The sequence below is a fragment of the Dermacentor albipictus genome, chromosome 3 (genome assembly GCF_038994185.2).
Source record: "Dermacentor albipictus isolate Rhodes 1998 colony chromosome 3, USDA_Dalb.pri_finalv2, whole genome shotgun sequence".
Taxonomy (NCBI): domain Eukaryota; kingdom Metazoa; phylum Arthropoda; class Arachnida; order Ixodida; family Ixodidae; genus Dermacentor; species Dermacentor albipictus.
This window is the reverse complement of record NC_091823.1, coordinates 160330169-160352960: the sequence shown is the minus strand read 5'-3', so window position 1 is coordinate 160352960 and position 22792 is coordinate 160330169. Positions and strand designations below refer to the sequence as shown.

At 48.8% G+C, this 22792-nt stretch overlaps 1 protein-coding gene across 4 annotated transcripts in view; it reads left to right on the top strand.

The window, feature by feature from the left end:
- Positions 1–22792, top strand: part of LOC139046746 (uncharacterized) — a 201448-nt gene that overhangs the window by 137536 nt on the left and 41120 nt on the right. For 3 of the 4 annotated variants that reach the window (XM_070536234.1, XM_070536235.1, XM_070536233.1), the window contains one exon: positions 2614–2793. The exons of the other annotated variant lie outside the window; for it this stretch is intronic. In XM_070536234.1, coding sequence (XP_070392335.1) covers positions 2614–2793 — 180 coding nt within the window. The remainder of the gene's footprint in view (positions 1–2613; positions 2794–22792) is intronic. 4 annotated transcript variants of the gene reach the window in all.

The following is a 22792-nucleotide window of genomic DNA, read 5'->3' as shown; positions in this document are numbered from 1 at the left end:
TCTCTTAGCAGCGTAACATCGGGTGTGCCACAGGGTGCTGGTTTATCACCTCTGCTATTCCTCATCTACATCAATGACTTACCTGCTAACGTTAAGAATAAATTGCGTCTTTTCGCGGATGACTGTGTCATATATTCCCCAATCGAAAGCTCGAATGAAATCGCCGCACTACAACAGGATCTCGATTCTATCGCCGTATGGTGCGAGAAATGGTACATGCCGCTTAACCTTACTAAATGCAAAGCTCTGTTATTCACCCGCAACCACAGCTTAACCAGTCACACATACACAATAAATTCAGCTCCTATAAATCATGCCCCGTCTTACAAATATCTCGGCGTTCACATGACATCGACACTATCATGGGCAACTCATATTGACATCATCTGTTCTAATGCTTCACGCACCCTTGGATATTTAAAACGCAACCTGAAAGCCGCATCACCAGAAATAAAAAAGCTAGCATATCTAACATTCGTACGTCCTCAGTTAGAATATGCGTCATCTATCTGGCACCCTTCCCAATCATATCTAACCTATGACATAGAAGCAATACAAGATCGCGCTGCTCGGTTTATAACTTCCAATTACTCTCGTGATACCAGCATAACCGCACTAAAACGTACACTTGAACTACCATCACTTGGTTCCCGCCGGATCATCTCTCGTCTCTGCTTGCTTCACACCTTTTATTACCATCCACACTCCAGGCATTCCCTGTTAAATCCACCCTTACGTACAGCCTCTCGCTTAAGCCACAGTCGTCCCATAGCAAACATTAACACCCGATCGTCTGCCATGAACACTTCATTCTTTCCCTACGCTATAACCCATTGGAACCATCTCCCAGAAGATATCGTGTCATGCACTGACCGTAAAACGTTCCGCGAAATGTTAAATAACCACTGTGCTTAATTACTGATCCCACCGACCCTTACTCTAACACGATGTTTCTTTTTCTTCACAATTGTTCCTGGCTTGTATTTGTTTATTGTTGTTTCCTTAATGTTCTGTACACTTCTTCTAACATTGCTACAAGGATTAAAGCCCTCCCTTATGTAATGCCTCCACGCCTTTAAGGTGAAAATAAATGAAATGAAATGAAAATATATTTGTAATTAAATTCAACAACAAGCATAATACCGCTGTGATCATGACGTCTGAAAAGCCGAGTAGAAATGTTTCCTTGACTAGTCTTCAGTTCGTTGGCTTATCTCTAATTTACTACTCTCAAAAATGCGTCGTTTCGTCGGCACATTTTACTAGCGACACTTTTCGTGCTTGTTCTGAATTTATGGAGTTAATACGCCAAACGTTTTCTGAAGATAATAAGGACCTATACGAAGAGCAACCGCGTAGTTTTGTCTCTCTAATACCTGGCTTTGACTCTGCTCTTAGTAAATATGAGTGTGCCCATAATAATTGCGATCGAGATTGTGTGGCAGCGTTGAGAGTCCACGCGTGAATAAGGATCGTTAACGTCGCTGGATCGGTGTAGAACTCTCTCAGCGCCACGTCTTTGTAACATCGGGGTAAGCGATTGGGAAGAAATAATTTCAACGTTGCCACTTTGAAAGACGAGAAGAAAATATATTGATAGGATATTTCTGAACGAATTGTGACCGCATCTAGCCATCACTGCACGTGCACAGGCCCGCTTCACTGCGCGGCTAAGCGCTCACTTGTCCTGCCACATTTTGTGCATGCGCGTATTTCAACGAAGAACGCTAACAGCTGCACCTCTGGACACGGAGTGGCCACAGAGAAAAAGTCGAAACCCAAGCATGTTACCGAAGCATAAGTGAAAAGGTTTAGTGCAAGGTTTAACAAACTGAAGTTTGGCAGAGTGGGTGGCCTTTATTGAAATGACTTGCGAATCTAGCGGGACCAAGCTTCAGTGGCAGAGCAAAAAGCAAACGTATCTTCGAAGCTTAGCGGTGCAAAACAAGGTATGCCTCGAGAGCAGGAGGTGACCACTGCAGAGACATCTTTTTCGCTGACTTGCACTTAGCCATAGTTCTGTTACATGACTGCTCAAGCACAGACATAACAAATGCAAACTGAAAGTGAAATACAAGGAGCACCGAAAACGCTTGAAATAAATATTTTTGTTGTAAGTGGAATAATTTGTTGTAACACATCATAAAGAACAAAAATTCAAAATTTGGTGTTAAACTGCACCTAAACAGCGTAAGATTGAGTTAATGTACAAGACCCAGTTACTTATTTCGTTGCCTCCCGTCAGCCCAGAAAAATGTATCTACTCTCATGAGGGCACTGGCCATGGTGCTTGTGAAAGTACAGGAAGAGGAAAAGAAGCGCTTGCTCGCCAGCTTCACGATAGCTCTGACTGACTTGTTTAGACCTACCGCTGCAAAGTTGCATCAAGTGCTGCTAGAAAAACACCCCCATTGCACTTAATGGAGGCACTAGTTTATCTTCAACATCCTCAGCTTATATTGGACGGGATAGCGCCGAATTAATTCTACACAGGGCGCTCCTGACGGCCCTCTTACACGTTTCAGACCATTCGGTGAAATATTCGCATCCTTTTCCACTTCTTCCTACCTGATGAGGGGCTACAACCAGTTTGTCTTTGTGTATTTTTCGCAGGAAGACGCGCTGAACCTAATCGTCGGCGTGCAAGCACCCTTGAACCGGTTCGCCCTGACATTAAGCCTCAGAATGGACGTCTACCGCGACACTCTCCTTTCAAATATTTACCAGACTTTACCTGGCCAGACATTAGCACACGCACGTAGCGATGAGCACGTTTTAAGGAATTTCGATATGGTAAGCAGAACAAAAAAAACAAAAGAACAATGGCCAGTGGTGATGAGAACGCACTGGTTTGTTGCAAGTTGCGACATCGAGTCGCACGACCCAAGCATGACCCAATCATGGTTACGCTACATTCGTGGTAGCGTAACCATTCAGAAAGTGTTCACATCACTGTAATATCTCAGAAAGAGGGAAACTGTCAGTTATTGTCTTATTATTTAACGACAGTGAATACAGTTGTAAAAAAACTGTCGCTAATTGCAGTTTATCCTTTACTTTAACGTGGCTTTCACCCAGTCATGTTTGTTAACTTCTCGCCTATTAGCCTTAATAAATCAAAATATCAAGTGTCATGATTAGAAAAGTGTGAATGAGAAACTTATAGAGCAACAAGCAAAACTCCCTAAAGAGCCTTCTGTTGCTCAATACGTGCTACATAACACTATTTTTCCGAGCGGGAAACAAACCCGCGGACACGCGCAAAATTGCGGCGCGACTGGCCACTCGCGGCAATTTGCGTGTATTCGCGGGATTGCTTCAAGCTCGGAAAAGGCTTTTTAAAAAATTGCAGGGTTTTAGGCGCCAAAATCACGATCTCATTATGAGGCACGCCATAGTGGGGTCTCCGGAAATTTGGACACCCCGGGGTTCTTTAACGGGCGCCTTAGTCTATGGGCAGACGTGCTTTTGCATTTCGCCCCCATAGAAATGCGGCCGCCTTTGCCGCGAGACAAAAAATATAACTTTTATGTAGCACCAATTGAGCAACCGAAGTCGGTATCGGGAATTTTTCACGTTGCTCTATAATTTCATTGTTGACACTTTTCATCTAAATATAATACGAGCGCAATTCTAATTATATGAGCAATTCTCCTAATTACGTAATTAGGGGAAGTGCCAAAATTAATCTCGGTATCTCCAAGCGACAACGAACAATTCATTGCTTCTGTCCAGCTGCGTGGCATTTGCATATTTCTAAATCTTGTTGCATGACTGTTGGGACACACTGTATCTGCCGTCCGTTCGGATATAGACGCGCGCCGACGAACGCTGGAGAGCAAAAAGGTGGCACGCGCTGCCTTCTGGCGTCGAAAAAATTGGCAGTGGCTTAGCTCGGTTATGCCAGGATATACGTAGCGAAAGCTAAGGCATAGCGTGGTTAGCCTTGGTTAATCTTGATTGCAAGTCCAGGTTACTCTGGCTGTCTAGCTATGTTGCGGCATTTAGCCAGTCGTTCGGCGCGCTGTTTGTCTCTTTCCTGGGCGATTCGTTTCCTCTTCAGCTCGTTCCGATGTCGACTCCAGGCCTCCTCCTGCTTGTCAGAATTGTCGCCGTCCATACTGTCGCCTCAACTGTGGTTGCGGCGCACGCGAGATCTCCTTTTCAATCCTCCGACATGTTATCAGGCATGCGACGCAGCTGGCGAAGCGAGCGGAGGCGAATGCAACGACGAGGAACGCATTGAGACGTCATACTAAACGGTGGCCATAGAGAAAAATTTCAACAAGAGCGAACATATGAGACGTTCGTTTCAGGGATCGCCAGCCGTTTGTTCGCATGCTCGGGGAAGTGCGGGCGCGAGAGAGAAAATCTGGGGCTTTTGCTCCTTGAATAGTGACTCTGCCTAGGCACTACAGAATACGTTTCTTAGTGCGTGTTATAGGCGTTTGTCCCTAGGCGTGCCGGCATTGCGTTTGCGGCATTGCGTTTGGTGCCGGGAGTCGAGTTTGTTTACGCTCGGACGCTGGCATCTGGCGCGGTAATATAGGTGAAGTTGCAGGCACTGACGCCCGAATTGGCGACCACTGTGTCGGACAGAATGTCTCGCACCTGTGGCGCTCGTGCTAAGTCAGTCGTGGCGGATCATAGCTTTCTCGCGCCTTACGGCGAAGGACCTTGTCAATAACATCACAGATGTTTGTGTGGGAGCAGTAGCGACCGTATAGTAGAGCCCAGGCCGCATGCATTGAAAATCCACAAGGCAGAGCACCTTAGCATCTGCGGCTGAACGCAAATGGCTGAAAGGCCGCCGGTGACGATGACTGACTCAGCACCAGCGCCGCAGGCGCGAGAAAGTTTGTCCGAAGTACCTTCAGAGGCGAAGTTTTGACTGGTGTTGCAGAAGACGCGGGGCGCGGTAGTGCTGAACTTGGCGTCACAAGTTGGCGGCTGGACGTAATTATATTTATTCAATCCTGTTTTTACTAATTGTGACAACGTGTCATTATTTCGCATTAGTGGCGGCGCCCCGAGGACACCAAAGCGGAAACGGGGATACCAAAGATAGAAACCGCATTGGTCTGTTGACGTTGGCTCGTAGAAGCCTGCGCTTTTCGGCCTCCACGGCCGCAACACACGGACCACCCTAGTTCCAGCTTTGATCCCCCCGCTAACCCTTGGATGCGCTGGAGATCCTGCGCCACCTGCTTTGTTATAACGTCAGGCGCTTTCCTGAGGCCTCCGTTTACCGGTTACGTGTGCCCTCCTGGAGCAGGGCTTGTAAACAATGCAATCTATCGTCGCGACGAAAAAAGCGACCTGCGACATATACAACACCAGTCACAACCTTGCCCCTACACACACAGCGATCACCAAATAGGGCGTCCGTCCGCGGCCCACTGCCTCAACGCGCGGGCAGATTGCGGCGGAGCGTAAACAAACTCGACCGCACTCGATCGCACTCCGCATAATTCTGGCATGTCTAGGGGTAATGATGATGATAGTGATCTAAACAAAAGGAAGGACGCTTGAGTCTCCAATCCATGACAAATGCTACAACACGCGCTAGGAAACCGCCTCTGTAGTGCCTAGGCAGAGCCATATATATATAAGGAGCAAAAGCCCCCAAATTTTCTCTCTCCCTCTCGCTCTTACTCGCGCACAAACTGCTGGCGATCACACAAATGAACGTCTCGTGAGCGGACACGCCCATAGATCCCAGCGGCCGAATTAACTGTAGCACAACAAGCGGATGGTATTAACATCTTTCGGTTTCAGTTCTGGCGCGCGCGTTTTCAACGCCAGTTGGTACACGCCACGCCGGCTCCGCTGTTAGGCGCGGCATTACTTCTTTTCGCTTCTACTGCTGAACCACGCGCGGCCTTGGCGGGAGTAGTTTTATTATTTAGTAAAAATGATTGCGAACGATCTTTGCAAGCATCCACCGAATCTGTGTCCCGTGCATTTTCATAAAGAAAACGCACGACGTATTCTGAAATGATGAAATGTTCATTTTGCTGTATATAAGTGCTCATTCCGAGCTTCTTGTGCATTCATCTAAAGCTGTCGCATCAGGTAAGCAGCAGACCTTGCCGTACGAAGCTCCACCGGATGCCATCAGCTGAAAAAAAGTAAATTACAAGCATGTATCATTTTTGTTATATTGACCTAACAGGAAAATTGCGTGTAGACCGAGGCGAACCTTGCGTAAGTGGTAAGTGGCGTAAGCGACTTACAGATAAATTCATTTTTACAGACATTTCGAAGGAAATAGAATCTTGCCAAGCAATTCCATAAAATCTGAAGAAAGCATCAGATGTTCAAGCAACCCTCCCTCACCGAACATTATATCCTGTACTTTAAATGCACAAACACACGGGGGACTGCGCGTTTCCAAATTTAGCTTCAGTCGACGCGATGGTACGCCAAGTACACAGAGGTGGCTACAACACAGGCTCTCAGCCAGACCATGTTACACGTTCGCAGAATGCCTTCTAGTCGCACTCAAAACAGATTCGTGGGAAGAAAACCTGTTTTCAGTCACTCAGAGACAGAAATGTCAAGTTCTTGAGCTAATCGGCGTTATCTTTTACGCGTCCTGCCGGCGCAAGCAACACACTCCCCTCTTATCACTCTCGGCAATCGATCGTCGCGTCTTCGACAAGCGTGGGTACCGAAATAAGGTAAATGTTGTTAGAGGGCCATAAAATGCGTCACAAACCTGTCCCACTAAAATTCAGTACACGCAAATCTAACTCGCCGCGGCCGGCTTGCTTTTTTGCTAAGAGCGTCACAACCCGAGGCGTGGCGAGCATGCCTCAAAAGTATCCCCAAAAGTTTCGAAATACAGTAATTTTCGGGGTCAGAGAATGCGTCACCAACTTCTCCCAGTAAGATTCAGTGCACGCGAAACTAACTGCGGCACACAGCCGAGCTGCTTTTCGCTGACTGTGGTACAACGTCGAGCGCGGGCACTGTGCTTGAAAAGTACCCAAAAAAGTAGCGAAATTAGTTACAATAATGTCTGGGGTCCGAGATAGCTCCAAGACTTGTCCCGGTAAGATTCAGTACACGCGAACCTGCGTCACACGGCCTCGGTGCTTTTCGTCACAAAGCCAGGTGCGGCGAGCGTGGCCAAAAACTACCGAAATAAGTCATAATAATGTTTGGGCTCATATAAAGCGTCGCAAACATCTCCCAGTACGAGTAATTAACTGAAATTAACTAGGCTTGTACGGCGGAGCTGTTTTATAGGTTAAGTTTAGTGCAGTAAGCCTAAATGTGCTTGAAGTGCGTCACAGACTGTAAAGAAAAATTCCTTACTTTGCTGTAGTCCAGTAGTGCAGCGGTGCCGCTTAGAAATGCAGACGAAACCCAACAAAACGACAGGAGCCCAAAAAACGGGATACATCGAAAAGAGGCAGGTCGCTGAGCAGGCGAGCTTCACATGCGCAGCAGGCTTCGCTCGTTTCGGTGGAAAGTCTGGCGCATAACGCATGCATATGGCGCGTCTGTCGTGCCGCTGTGGTGCCACTAGCTTGCTCCTAGGTTACGCAAGAAAAATAGGTCGCAAAGTATAAGCTCATTTACACGCAGAACTTCTAAGTTTTAGTGGGAAAAAATAAAACGTCGTCTGTAAGTTCATTTCACATTCTTTTTTTCCCTATGCTCGCGTCAAATAACGGATAGAGTTACAACAAGGCGTGACGTGTTTCCTGTTGCCAGTTTTTGCTCAGTGCCCCTGTTGTTGAATTTCTTTCTCTATGCGGTAGCAGCACAAGACCTGTAGTTCGGTGTTACTTGTAGCGCATGCGCAGTGACTAGGGAGTGAGAAAGAGAGAGAAATATCCGCGGCGAGGCGCGTGTTGTAACATCATGCGCCTCCTCGGAGCACAGCCACGGCGAAATCGGAAGTTCGCGGCCAATAAAGCCTTCTCTGTAATATCCGCGGTGAGACGCGCGTTGTGACATCATGCGCCACATCGGAGCCCCGCGACGGCGAAATCGGAAGTTCGCGGCCAGAAACGCTTTCGCTTTAGTAACCGCGGCCAGCCGCGCAATGTGACATCATGTCCCTCCTCGGACACTGCCACGGCGAAATCGGAAGTTCGCGGCCAATAAAGCCTTCTCTGTAATATCCGCGGTGAGACGCGCGTTGTGACATCATGCGACACATCGGAGCCCCGCGACGGCGAAATCGGAAGTTCGCGGCCAGAAACGCTTTCGCTTTAGTAACCGCGGCCAGCCGCGCAATGTGACATCATGTCCCTCCTCGGACACTGCCACAGCGAAATCGGAAGTTCGCGGCCAATAAAGCCTTCTCTGTAATATCCGCGGTGAGACGCGCGTTGTGACATCATGCGCCACATCGGAGCCCCGCGACGGCGAAATCGGAAGTTCGCGGCCAGAAACGCTTTCGCTTTAGTAACCGCGGCCAGCCGCGCAATGTGACATCATGTCCCTCCTCGGACACTGCCACAGCGAAATCGCAAGTTCGCGGCCAGTAAAGCTTTCGCTGTAATATCCGCGCAGCCGCCCGCGTTGTGACGTCATATGCCTCCTCGGAGCCCCGCCACGGCGAAATCGCTCGTTAGCGGCCAGTAAAATTTCGCTTTCATATCCACGGCCAGGCGCGCAATGTGACATCATATGCCTCCTCGGAGCACCGCCACAGCGAAATCGCAAGTTCGCGGCCAGTAAAGCTATCGATTTAATTGCGCGGCCAGGCGCACGTTGTGACATCATGTGTCTTGTCGGAGCACCGCCCCGGCGAAATCACAATTTCGCGGCCAGTAAAGCTTCCGCTGTAATATCGGCGGCGAGGCGCGCGTAGATACATCATGTGCCTCCTTGGAGCACCACCACGGCGAAATCGCAAGTTCGCGGCCAGTAAAGCTCTCGCTTTAATATCCGCGGCGACGCGCGCAATGTGACATCATGTGCCTCCTTGGAGTTTGCCACACCGAAATCGCTAGTTAGCGGCCAGTAAAGCTTTCGCTTTAGTATCCGTGGCTAGGCGCGCATTGTGACATCATGTCCCTCCTCGGAGACTGCCCCAGCGAAATCGCAAGTTCGCGGTTAGTAAAGCTTTCGCTGTAGCATCTGCGGAGAGGCGCGCGTTCTGACGTCAGGTGACTCCTGGGAGCACCGCCACCGCGAAATAGCAAGTTTGCGGCCAATAAAGCTTTCGCTGTAATATCCGCGGCGAGGCGCGCAATGTGACATCATGTGCCTCCTCGGAGACTGTTACAGCGAAATCACAATTTCGCGGCCAGTAAAGCTTTCGCAGTAATATCCGCGGAGAGGCGCGCGTTGTGACATCATGTGCCTCCTCGGAACACCCCCACGGCGAAATCACAGTTTCGCGGTCAGTATTTCTTTCGCTGTAATATCCGCGGCGAGGCACGCGTTGTGATATCATGTGGCTCCTCGGAGCACCGCTACGGCGAAACAGCAAGTTCACGGCCAGTAAAGCTTTCGCTGTAGCATCTGCGGTGAGGCGCGCGTTGTGACATCATGTGCCTCCTCGGAACACCCCCACGGCGAAATCACAGTTTCGCGGTCAGTATTTCTTTCGCTGTAATATCCGCGGCGAGGCACGCGTTGTGATATCATGTGGCTCCTCGGAGCACCGCTACGGCGAAACAGCAAGTTCACGGCCAGTAAAGCTTTCGCTATAGCATCTGCGGTGAGGCGCGCGTTGTGACATCATGTGCCTCCTCGGAACACCCCCACGGCGAAATCACAGTTTCGCGGTCAGTATTTCTTTCACTGTAATATCCGCGGCGAGGCACGCGTTGTGATATCATGTGGCTCCTCGGAGCACCGCTACGGCGAAACAGCAAGTTCACGGCCAGTAAAGCTTTCGCTGTAGCATCTGCGGTGAGGCGCGCGTTGTGACATCATGTGCCTCCTCGGAGCACCGCCATGGCGAAATCGCAAGTTCGCGGCCAGTAACGCTTTTGCTTTAATATCCGCCGCGAGTCGCGCAATGTGACATCATGTGCCTCCTCGGTGACTGCCACAACAAAATCGCTAGTTAGAGGCCAGTAATGCTTTCGCTGTAATATCCACCATGGAGAGGCGCGCGTTGTGACGTCACATGCCTCCTCGGAGCACCGCCACGGCAAAATCGCTCGTTAGCGGCCAGTAAAGCTTTCGCTGTAATATCCGCGGCGAGGCGCGCAATGTGACATCATGTGCCTCCTCGGAGCACCTCCACGGCGAAATCGCAAGCTCGTGGCCAGTAAAGCTTTTCCTTTAAGACTGCTCAGGACACCTGCGCCAACATATATGGTGGCCCATGCTGGCGATTGATAAATGTGATTCATTGTGACGCATACCCCTTGGTGAAGACTTACGGAGTCGTCATCTGTGAGAAGCGCTTCACTCGCGTGCTGTGCGGGATAGGGCGACGCACTCCTCAACGGTTTCGCTTTGATCGCTCTATAATAACTCCCCGCTGGCAACCTCGTGGACATTTCTCTAAGTGCTCTCGAAACAAACAAGATCTTTACTGTCAAAAATAATAAACTTGAGCAAACAGAACCCACACTATTGTTTACAGACGCTATCTTTCTGGCGAATACGTAGAGTGAACGCCCACCGTCGCGACGGTGTACGCCGAACGGGTTTCTTGTGTGAAATATAGGCTACCGCTGAGAGCAACCTATATCAAATATATATAATGAAATGGAGCATAACAGAACAAAGCCTCAATGCAGCTATTTTATGGGTTCGCAGCGACCGACCGCCCGTCTGCATGCATGTCCGCGCACGATGTTTCGCTTTGGCTGCGAGCGTGATTTCGAACCGAGCCGTCAGCTTTAGTCCGCAGCATATGAGCCTTTGGCAGTACACAAGCAACCGTCGTTCCGTGGGCGCTATGAGAGCTGCTCAAATAATTTCATTACAACTCGGGGCTTCGATGCCTACGTCGACTTGTGATGCGCAGTCGCAACGATTCAATTATTTCCTTTTTCGCTTCTTCTAAATCATTGGACCTTTCAGTCTGATTATTTCTCACGTTGGATCCCACCAAATATTTATCGGTCTTCTCAGCCAGCAATTTCCTGCTGCTGTTTTTTCTTAATCCAGGATGCATTCATCATTTGGCGCTAACAGACACCTGAGCATATGGCATGCTTCTTTTAATGTTCTTACCGTTCCCTTTCCATTTCAGTGAACTTGAGTGTACTTAGAATAGACAAAAGCTTCATGACATTACCTCGGGCCTCAGTGCGCGCTTTCTGCTACACCCCGAATACCGGCTCCTCGACGCCGTATTACAAATCTTCCTCGCGGAAGTGCTTTCTGCACACCCGAGTTGTAGCCAATGGCTGCTTGCCGGTTCTAAGCTTCGCGATCCAAGCTTCTCGCCACTCCTTGTCCCGCGGTCACATTGTGAAGGCTGTCACCGGACTGCGTTGTGCACGTCTGGCACTGCGACACCGAGGAAATGCCGACCATATTGGACGCCTTCAAAGGCAGGCTTTACATATTATAGTGCATTCAAGTGTTGCCTAGTAGAGACATCAGAAGCGGGACAACCTCCCCACCTAATCAGAACCACAGTGAAGGTGAGGCTTTCAACTTTCGCTATCAGCTTGCTGCGGCGCTACCGAAGCAGCCGACGTAACCACTGTCATTAAGGTGCTTAAGGAATCCATGAGGTTTTCAGGTTTACTTATCTTGTGAACGTGTATTACAAAGAATCACATATAATTCAGGTATAAATAGGATCGCTTTATTATAATGCCTTCTGACGTCGTTGTTATTGCTTACAATCACAGCATGGGCTACTCGGGTGATTTAGGCTAGGTCGTTGCTGTGAAATTTTATAGCGGTCTACCCTGCTCTTAAGTTCATTAAAATTGGCATAATGACATTCCCGAAAGAGCATTTCCTTTTAAGTTCTCCGTCATCCTAACGTGGCCTGCTGTAGATGCATTTTCCTACTATGCCATCTCGCAAGGAAAACAGGCTATCATGTATGACTTCTTCTTGTACGACCTCTCACAGCACAGTGATCTTTACACTGCGTAGCATCAATTACATCGTTCAAGCACAGCTGTAACAACGCAGATCTTTCCCGAAAATAGCCTCCTCATCCCTTGCAGCTATCGCTTGCTTTCGACATTTAAGAATGTATAGCAGGAGAGTGCCGAAGGTGCACGTGCATGTCAAGAAACCTTTTTCATGAATTGCACATAAATGTTTTCGTTGTTGTTTTTTTTTTGCGAAAATCCGGCAGATTCGTATCAATGTTTACACAGCCGCATGCATTGCCGCAAGTCTTATCGGCAATATTTAGCGTCACGCTTTCTTCTCCGACCTCGCCGTGATTTCGTCTCTCGTCGTCGTCGTCGGCCGTCTCCCGGAGTGATAGCTGTTGCTACTCTAGCCTCTCGCTACTCTAACCCCATACCGTCGCTCATGGGAGAAGGATCACTTTCGTTAGGGTTCGGGTGACTCGGCATCGGGCGCATCGGCGCATACGGCTGAAAGCGTTTCTGAGGTTGAGCGAAGCTCGCTGTTTATTCGCACAACTCGAGGAACTCTTTCAACAGTCTACTTCGACGACTCCTCCTCCGAGCTACGCGAAATATCTGCCGTAAATAAAACTCACATATGCTTTGCAAAGTACGCCAGCGTTGATGATAACGTTTACAGGACGAGTTTGTCACCAATCCGCGGAGTGCTATTGCCCGTAGTAATTACTTATGTTGGCAGCTCGGTTTAGCGGAGGCAAGTAATACAAGTTTTGACAGGCTGCGAACGAAGAGTAGACTGGCTTCATTCCACAGGAAAACAGGTTTGCCGCATGACAGTAGTGGCACCCCTGTCGGGCAGCCACCTCAGGTCCCAAGAAAAAGCAGAGACAATGAACCCCACGCGGAGGCCAGGCGAAGTAACTGAATTGCATAGAAGCGGGGAACAAATGACAGTGACGGACGGTCGCTACAAGGTGACCCCCCCCCCCCCTAGAATACCGGAGGCTTAGGTGTGAATGGTGAGAGAAATGAAGCGTTAATGTTCATTATAGGCGGGTTTCACACGGCCGCACGACACTGTCTCTTCTTTGCCGCTTACGTCAATCTTCAACGTTTTCTCTGAACGCGAAACCACATGAAAGGGGCCTTCATAGGAAGGAGTCAACGGTAGCTTGACAGAGTAGCGCCACAGAAAGACATGCGTGGTTGTTTCCATTGTCGCAAACCTAAACACAAGCTGCCCGCGGGCGATACGTGTGGGTGCAGGTCGAAGCTGGTCGAGCCAGGATTGTAGCCTCACTAAGTGCTGCGCCGCCGTTGGAGGCGTGCCTTGCTGGGCGCATAAAACCTGGCCTGAAACGCGGATTGCGGGTTCATAGCGCATCTCGGCAGCGCTGACTCCGAGGTCATCCTTGATTGTTGTTCGCAGCCCCAGTACTACTAGGGGTCGCCTTTCCACCCAGTGGTGTGTCGAGCGTGGCGGTCAATGACGCCTCCCCTTGTCGGTGGAGACGCTCGACCGTGCCATTTCTCTGTGCGTAGTAAGCCGTGTGTTATGTACGCCTGTGCTGAGCAGTCTTGCCAGGGCAGAAAAAAGCGAGCTTTGTGATTGTCTGCCTCGGTCTGTAGTTATTCGCAAACGGCAACCGTACTGCGATACCCATGTAGCAACAAATGCTTCCGCTACTGTTTCGGCCGTGATGTCTTGTAGAGGCGTCGCCTCAGGCCACCTTTAGCACCGGTCGACACACCTGAGGAGGTACCTGAAACACGGGTAGGGCGGAAGAGGCCCCACAAAGTCTAAGTGCACCTGATCGAAACAGCTCTCTGGTGGTCAAAACGGCTCCACCACTGAACGCGTGTGCCGGGTCACTTTAACAGCTCGACAGGATTGGCAGCATCTTGCCCAGCTTCGAACATCTTTGTTGATTCCTGGCCAGACGAAGCGGTCTGTGATAACGCTCGGTGTCGCTCTAACGGGCTCCTAGCCGCGCACTGAGTCGAATACTGGCCGCCTGGTGATGTAACTGAATTTCACAGGGGTGGAGGACACATCAGTGACAAACAGTCGCTACACTTATCCTTGTTTGCGTCGCGCTGTCTGTTTCGTAAATACAACTCCAGTGTCTGTAAGCTTCGTCGCATAAAATTGCCCATTAACCAACCCTTCCTCAAGAATACAGCTCTCTGTGTGACAGATAGCTGTCAGCTGTGATTATATCTATAAACGCGTTCTGTTCAGAGCGACACAGTATACGTATTATGTGTGCATGTGCCAAGATATATGTGCACGCGCGTATATACGCAATAACACACACACGTACTTTCCCAAAAATTGGCTATTATGCCTGATTGATTGAACAATGCATCTCGTAGTCTAAAAGCGAGCAACATATAAAGTTAATGCGTTTTGTGTTTATTTCTACTATTACGTCACCCTCATTTGCCACTTTCTTGAATAGAGGAACAATGCAGACATGTATACGATGGTGCCTACATAAACGTCGAGTAAAATTGTTGTACTCATCCTGCAAAACCATCTAGCTCGAGCTGGGACTCTTTTCAATACCTTCAGGCATGTACAGCACATTGTCTGTGAATTTTGATCTGGCCCACATCGCATATAAATACGCCTTTCAGAGATTCCCAAGGTTACGTAAGAGTTTGTAGACTAAACTATTTACAGATAGTAAGGCAAACCTCTTGAACTTCTAAGTTGGAGATAATAGACCTTATGGCTTTTATTTGACAGTACATTTGCATTGTTTACTCATGTCTAGCCACGTGAAAAAGTGTACGCTAGCAAGTTTCAAAATTTCTTCCAGAGTTCAGTTGTCTTGCCCAGTAAACACTGAATTGTCAACGCCACCAACATTCGTATTTCGTGCAGCAAGACAGTAATGTTATGACAAAATATTTCTGTACAATATTAAAATGTCTTCGACATCATTCCTTTTTGTCATATTTTAGCTGTATTCAAGGTTTGTTTGGTATAGTAACTATACAATTCAATTCATCTGCAGGAGCGAGGATACGATATGTCGAGCAGATCTCGTTGCCGCTTCCTTCGTAATTCTCTTGCAACACACTTGAGTGAAGCAAGACTTTAGAAGTCGCAATGCCGGGAAAATGCCCCTAAGTAATGTTTTAGACACGTAATCAGTGAAGCCACATTACCGAAGTGTGTAAACCTAATATTATATGTGTGCAAGCGCGAGCGCTTAATGACAGGCAGCCACGGATAGCATCATGCGAACATTCTAGAACCACTTTGATGCCAAATTCCCCCTCCGGTTGGTTCACTAACTAATTGCAGTGCTCGTTATTATACAGCCTAACGGTGTAAAAGAGTTTTAGTTTAGCTTAAGCATGCTGCAAGGAACGAAGTATCGAGGCCAGATTGCGCACGCGCAGAACCCTAGGACAGCTTCGCGCGTTGCGTGCTTCCAATAGTTCTGCCATTTACTGCTAGACGCTAATACCAGCAAAGGCGGTTTTGCCTCAGGAATGTGGCGGTGTCCTCGAGGCGACAGCCGCCGGCTTTGAATCTATCAAGCGGCCGTCTTCACTCTTTCGCTCCTCCGTTCACAAACGATACATGTATTTACTTTATGTGTTTCTCAGTATAGTCTTCAACGGCAAAGCATTAGCGACAACGGAGTGCTGCTTCCGTGACGCGTTCTCAATTTTCTGGCGCCTTAGGCCTAACAAGAGCTGCTAAACTAGTTGGGCAAGGCCTCTGAAATTCGGCGGTGCGTGCTTGCGCAGTGTAGCGCTAAATATCGGAGCAAATAATTAGGAACAATTTATGGTTCATAATGCATCATTTATCTCATAGGCCCTAGATTACGGATGTTTTCTTCTACTGCAGATGGCGCATAAAGTACAGCATAATAATTTGCGGAAGTGCAAATTGCCACCATGGTCATGGCTCTGCTAATGCGGACACAGTATCGAATTAGATTCATATATGATGTGCATTTGCTTTGATTTTGTCTAGTGGACTTTTGCATATAAGCTGAGTTGCAGCTGTCTGCGTTAGCGTACCGCTTAGTTCCGCTATTTTAAAAGACAACGTTCTGCAGCGCTCGGAATGGTACGATAGCGTTTGCGCTAGGTCGATCGCTAGCGCTAACGAAAATATTCCACGATATGCTAACTCTTTCTATTACTGTATAGGACGATATATGCAAGCGCCACCGGCCGATTTCTCTCTTCAGATCCTAAATGGTGCGCTGTGTTAACGCGCCTATCACTGGAAGTGAAGGTCAGTAACGTCACGCTTGCAGGTGTGCAAACGAAATTCCCCGTCAGAATTTATCTGGCGATTGTAACCACATAATAAGCAAGGAAGTGGTGCACTGGGCCGATTGGCACAACACGCTTGCATGTACAGCCTGTAACCTGATATCGCTAGACTGGCTGTGCTAGAAGCAATGAGCTTAGGAAATAAGTTTTCCAAGTAGACAGCATGCTGCCTGTGCCTACTATACGTTCATATTTTGATCTTGCCCACGTGCGATATTGAGTTCGTGCTAAATTATATAGCTTTGTGTGAACAAGGCTTTTCTCCAGGCGCTATAGTTCCTCAAAATAAGGGAACCTATACGTAGTGATAATCAATTAGTCACGCTGGATGCCGAAACAGCGAAAGGTACTATGCTGCCTTGGGATTATATATATATATATATATATATATATATATATATATATATATATATATATATATATATATATATGTTCGGGACAACATCATCATCGATGTTGTTCATGTCGCCACACTCAAGCCCTATGTCCCCCCATTAAATGAGCCTCTATAACTTGCCCCGGGACGGAGCTAACCCCGCCGGGAGGGTGATGTTACGGTGAAGGGAACGAAGAAGGTGACATGAACAAGCGAAAGACGAAGACTGGCCGTTGCCTGAACGCCATATACAGCAGTTGTAAATATACTATATTTTACACTCGTGGGCCTGCCTTCTTCCTGTAACAATATCATTGTTTGTATAGCCATCCTCAGTCGATAGAATAGTGGCCAGTGTGCGCAGTAGTTGTTTTTCAAGAGAAAAATGCCCTTTTATGACGATCATTTCAATGTACTAAGTTTCTTAAACAGTACTTCCACTAATTTTATTGCGCGCCCTTTACTATTTTTCTAACTCAAAAGCATCGATTTAAATACGAGTACACTGGCCATCAACAGTTGCTGCGGTGGACCCGGATATATACATATATATATATCCACAGAAGGCTGACCGACTCTGGCAACCTCCTATGTCACGTCGGACAGTTGGCGTAAGATCTGGTACGGACCTGGATAACGGGAAAGTAGTTTTGCCGACAAGCCGACGCGACGTGAAGGCGTCCAGAGAAGGACGAGGGAATCATGTGATAAATGGTGGTCTCGGTGACGAAGGGCGTAGCGTCGCTTTTGAGAAGCTTGTGAGGCTGTGACGCATTGACGGGCGACATCTCGGGCCTGGGCGGCTAAGGCACTTGAATCGCGAGCGTAACCAGTGCTGGGTGATTGTACTGCGGAAGGTAACGTGTCGAAGGGCAAGGTGCGGTCATACAAAAGGTAAAATGGCGAAAATCCGGCAGTATCGTAACGGAACGAGTTGTATGCGAAAGCGATGTATGGTAAAGTGACGTCCCAGTCACGGTGAACCATTCGAGACGTACATGGCCAGCATTTCAGTTAGTGTGCGGTTGAGCCGCTCGGTGAGGCCGTTCGTTTGAGGGTAGTAAGCGGAAGCAAGCTGGTGCTCTCTAGAAAAGGAGTGGAGCAGATCATCGACGACCTTCGATAGAAAGTAGTGGACGCTATCCCGTGAGGGTCTGGCGAGGGGTGCCATGGTGCAGGATGACGTCGTATAGTAGGAAGTCGGCGACATCAGTAGCGCGGCTCGTTGGCATCGCTTGTGGGATGGAATATCTTGTGGCATAATCTGTTGCTACAGCGATCTATTTGTTTCTTTTAATGGAAAGTGGAAAGCGGCCAAGGAGGTCGAGGCCCACACAGAAGAAGGGTTCGGTAGGGTTATAAATTGGTTGAAGCAAACCAGTAGGAGGCGTAGCAGGCGTCTTCCGGCGCTGACACAGGTTACGAGAAGCGACATAATGGCGCACAGACCGATAAATGCCGGGGCCGGAAGAAGCGGTGCCGCAGGTGGTCGTAAGTACCAGTGAGGCCTAGATTCCCAGCAGCAGGACCGTCATGAAGCTGCTAGAACACGGCCAGTAGAAGGTGCTTGGGAGCGACTAGAAGGAGCTCCGGGCTATCAGGATGAATGAACACTGCGACGGCATCAAATTCCATCGCGCAAGGTGAACATCCCGAGGGAAGGGTTATTGGGCGAGGAGCTTAGGCGTTCCATAGGTGTTCGAAGAGCAGGATCCTGGTGTTGCTCGTCGCCAATATGCAGGAAGCCGGAGAGGGATAGACTACTGATGTCCGAGTCTGCATCTGTATCGTCCGGTTGATTGAAGGGATTGCGGAACGGGCGCAGTGAGCGTCCTTATGCAGGCTTATACATAATAGCATATGTATATTCTTGTAGACGCAATGCCCAACGTGCAACTCGTCCAGCGGGGTCCTTCAAAGAGGAGAGCAAGCAGAGGGCGTGATGATCGCTTACGACGCAGAAGCTCCGACCGAAAAATTACGGTCAAAATTTCGTGACCGCCCATATGAGCACGAGACATTCCCTCTCAGTAATGGAGTAATTTCGTTCGGGCAGGGAAACAAGGCGGCTGGCGTAAGCGATGACACGGTCTTGGCGCTGTTGACGCTGGGCGAGGACAGCGCCGATGCCATGACCACTTGCATCAGTTCGTACTTCAGTGACCGCAGAAGGTTCAAAGTGTTACAGAATCGTTGAAGTTGTAAGCCGCTCAATCAGGGTAGAGAAGGCTTTCTCCTGCAGTGGTCCCCAAGGTAAAGAGAGAGCTTTGTTAAGAAGGTCAGTGAGAGGGTGAGCGATGTCGGCAAAGTTTTTTCACAAATTGCCGGAAGTAAGAGCATAAGCCCAGAAAACTACGGGCATCGTTTGTTGAACGAGGTACAAAAAAATTTCGCACGGCGTGAACTTTCTGTGGATCAGGTTGGATTCCGGCGGCGTTTACGAGATGGCCTAGCATGTTAATTTCACGGTGGCCGAAATGGAATTCGGAGGAGTTTAGCTGAAGGCCAGCCCTGCGAAAAACGGAGAGTATGGCTGTGAGGTGCCGAAGGTGGCTCTCAAAGTTCGGCGAAAACACAATCGCATCGTCGAGGTAACAGAGGCACGTAGACCACTATAAGCCGCGCAAGAGATAGTCCATCATGCGCTCGAATGCAGCCGGCGCATTACATAATCCCCGTAATGGTATTACTTTAAATTGGTGCAGACCGTCCGGTGTGACGAAGGCGGTTTTTGCGCGGTCCATCTCATCGACGCTAATCTGCCAATAGCCGGAGGGAAGGTCATTTGATGAAAAGTATTGCAATCCGTGAAGGCAGTCAAGAACGTCATCAATGTGAGGCAGGGGATAACCATCCTTCTTTGTTATCCTGTTGAGGTGAGGGTAGCCAACGCAGAAGCGCCGCGCGTTGTCATTTTTCCTTATTAAGAAAACCGGTGATGCCCGCGGGCTACTGGAAGGTTCTATGATGTCCTTGTCCATTATCCTGTCTACCGCTTTGTGTATGATGGTCCTTTCTGTTGCGGATACACGATATGGCTGCCTATGAATGGGGCTGGCGTCACCGGTATTGATGCAATGCGTGACAACAGCTGTCTGACCCAGTGGACAGTCGTCCAAATCAAAGATACCTCGACAAGATTGCAGGAGGTGACGAAGAGCTGTTGTTCACTCGAAAGGAAGGTCAGGGGCAATCATCTTACAAACATCGTCCGCAGGCGTCGAGTACGAAGGAGTAGGTGACAAAGCTCCGTCGCTACTGAGGAAGGATTCAGAGGTCAAAGAAAAAATCTCAAATTCTTCCAAAGGAGTGATATGCGCTATGACAATACAAAGTGGCCGCACATGCGATGAACATCAAAAATTGAGGATAGTACGCGAGCACAGTTTTCGCGGATCCGGATTAAGGTGCTCGGTAGGGCAATATTGCGTGACAAAACCAAGCCAGTAAGTGGCGACACGGCGTACTCGCCATCAGTGCACGGACAGGGCGTCAGGAGGATATTTGTAGCCGCAAGTGGAGACAGCTTCGCAAACTCAGCAGAACATAAGTGGTGCGAAGCACAAGTTGTTGCGTCGGCAGGAAGCGGCAGATCCAACTGTACAACTTTGTGGAGCAGTCAATTTGGGCAGACTGTTAATTATGTCATGCAGACAGTGCTCAAGGATGATAAACAGAATAGCGGTATAATGGCCCCCAATGGTCACACGTGCTGCGCACATTCCAAGAACAGGTGAAATACTCCCATCGGCGACTCGCACAGTGCACGGTACGGCGGGCGTCCGAACCTTTTTGAGCCTTCGGTGGAGAGCAGCGCTCATAACTGAAAGCTGCGCTCCTCTGTCAACGAGAAATGTAACAGGAACACCATCAACTTCAATGTCCAGAAGGTTTCCACGTGTAGGCAGAGTCAACAGGCCGGGTCAGAGATGCAGCTTTACCTCCGGGAGCTGCACCGCCTAGTTTACCGAAGTTAAGCGACCGGTTGCAGAAGGGGACGAAGAGCGGTGAGTGAGAGGCAAACGGGACCTACGACCTTGCGGTGACGGGGACCCGCTGGATCTTGGTGGAGCTCTGTCGGCGTTGATGTTCCTAGTCGGCGTACAGGGCGAGAAAGTACGGTTATCTGGCACTTGGCGGTTGTGACTCGGAGACGACCACCAAGAAAGTGCCTACCAGTGGTAGCAGCAATGACGGACGATGTGTGTCCAATACCGGAACAATTAAAACAGATGGGTCTATCGTCCGCTGTGCGCCAGTCAGCTTGGTTGCGATGGAGTGGCGGAAAGCTTTGCACCTGGGATCGAGCGACCGGTTAAATCGGGTATGTGTTTGTATGGCGGACTGAGCATAGAGATAGAATGTCCAAAGTTGCTATTTCCTCCCGAACGACCGCTTGTCGAAGGGCGATAGCGGGCACGCTTTCCCAACAGTCGGAACGAACTGGGGCCGGAGCCATGGGTACAAGCTCACGGCGAACGATGCGTGTTATATGTTCCGGTCCTGTCGGCTGAACAAACCGCGGCGGGTCTTCGCAAGAAGATGTCGCGGGCAATATGTCAATCTGTCAAAAAGTCTGACTGACGCGGCGGCCCTTCGCTTGTTCGAAACGCCGGCACTCCTTAATAATAGCATCCACAGCGGCACAATTCTTACACATCAGGACAGGCACGTACCCAGGATTTTTTTAAGGGGTGCGGGAGGAGGAGCGGGGGGCAAGTCAAGGCAACTTTTCTATTAAAATAAGGGGAGGAGGTACTTTTAGTAGTATAAACGTGAATAATTCCCACCATTCGCTACAAGTAAAACTCTTGCTTGGGCTAGTTGGTTCATGCTTGAAGTAGTAAAGGCAAGGCGCAGAAGACCAGGACTTAGGAAGAAGAACACAAACGACATGACCGGCGCCGGTCTTGTCGTTTGTGTTCTTCTTCCTATGTCCTGGTCTTCTGCACCTTGCCTTTACTACTTCAATTCGCTACAAAGACGCGTAAACCCGCAATAAAGAAATAAATAAGGTGTATCCAGAGGTACGCCTGTGAGATGCACCCCTCCTTTACTTGACAAACAAGGAACAAAATTTCATGGACTCGCGCAGGAATAACACTGCCAAAAACAAGTACACAAGCGAAAGCATAAAAAAAAAGATTTCTAGTAGCATTTTTCGAATTAGGTCTCGAATAATTATAGAGAAATATGTATTTGCGTAACAATCACCGTTCTTTTGAATCCTTCGTTTACTGCTCTACCAAGTGCCAAAACCGACTCATATTGTTAATTGGGAAGTTTTGTAGCAATACGAGGCCGCCGGTACCGCACAACCGCGTAGAGCGCCGGACGCGGAAGGTTAGAAAAACACCCACATAAGCAAAGCAGAGAAGTGGCTGCGTTAGGTGGCTCGACTGACAACTGTATAAGCGTCATTCGAAACACGCGGAATCACTCTCCACTTCCGGCGGCGTTCTTTTTGCTGCCTTTTTAAATAAACAGATGTTGATCCATAAATATTTTCACAAACAATAGTTACATTTGTGAATTTTCGCTTCTCCTTCCGGTTTGGCTGTTGCCTTGGCTCTCTCCCTTAGTAGGAATCGCAATTTATAAACTCCTGCGAATTTTGTTTCCAGTTACCAATTTGCACGAAAAGTGCTGTACAATGAGGGAAAAACCAGATGAGTTAAGGGGTGACATTTATACTGCTTATGGGTTTAACGGTTATTGCAGGGTTTGATGACGGACGCTGTTACCCATGATCTTATTTTCCACCTTTCTAACCCATATTATGGGTATTGGTTCCCAGGATCTGCCAGCGCGCGGTGAGCCGTCACTCGAGGAATTAATGAAGCAAAAGGAAAATTTAAACACAGCTGGAGTTTTCTCCGGCCGCAACCCGCTCTAAGAGCATACGGACCAGCTTAGTACGAACTGAATTCCTTTCCTGGTCCCTGTATGAGTGTAAAGAAAGAAGGTTGAACTAAGGAAGGAACAGCGATGCGCGTGACCATTGCGATAGATGGTGACAACTGAACGCATCTCGAGCTAATCGCGAGAGCACCGAATCGATGAGAAAACTGGCCTTCACACCCCAGGAGATGCCCCGGCCTACCGCCGTCCAAAA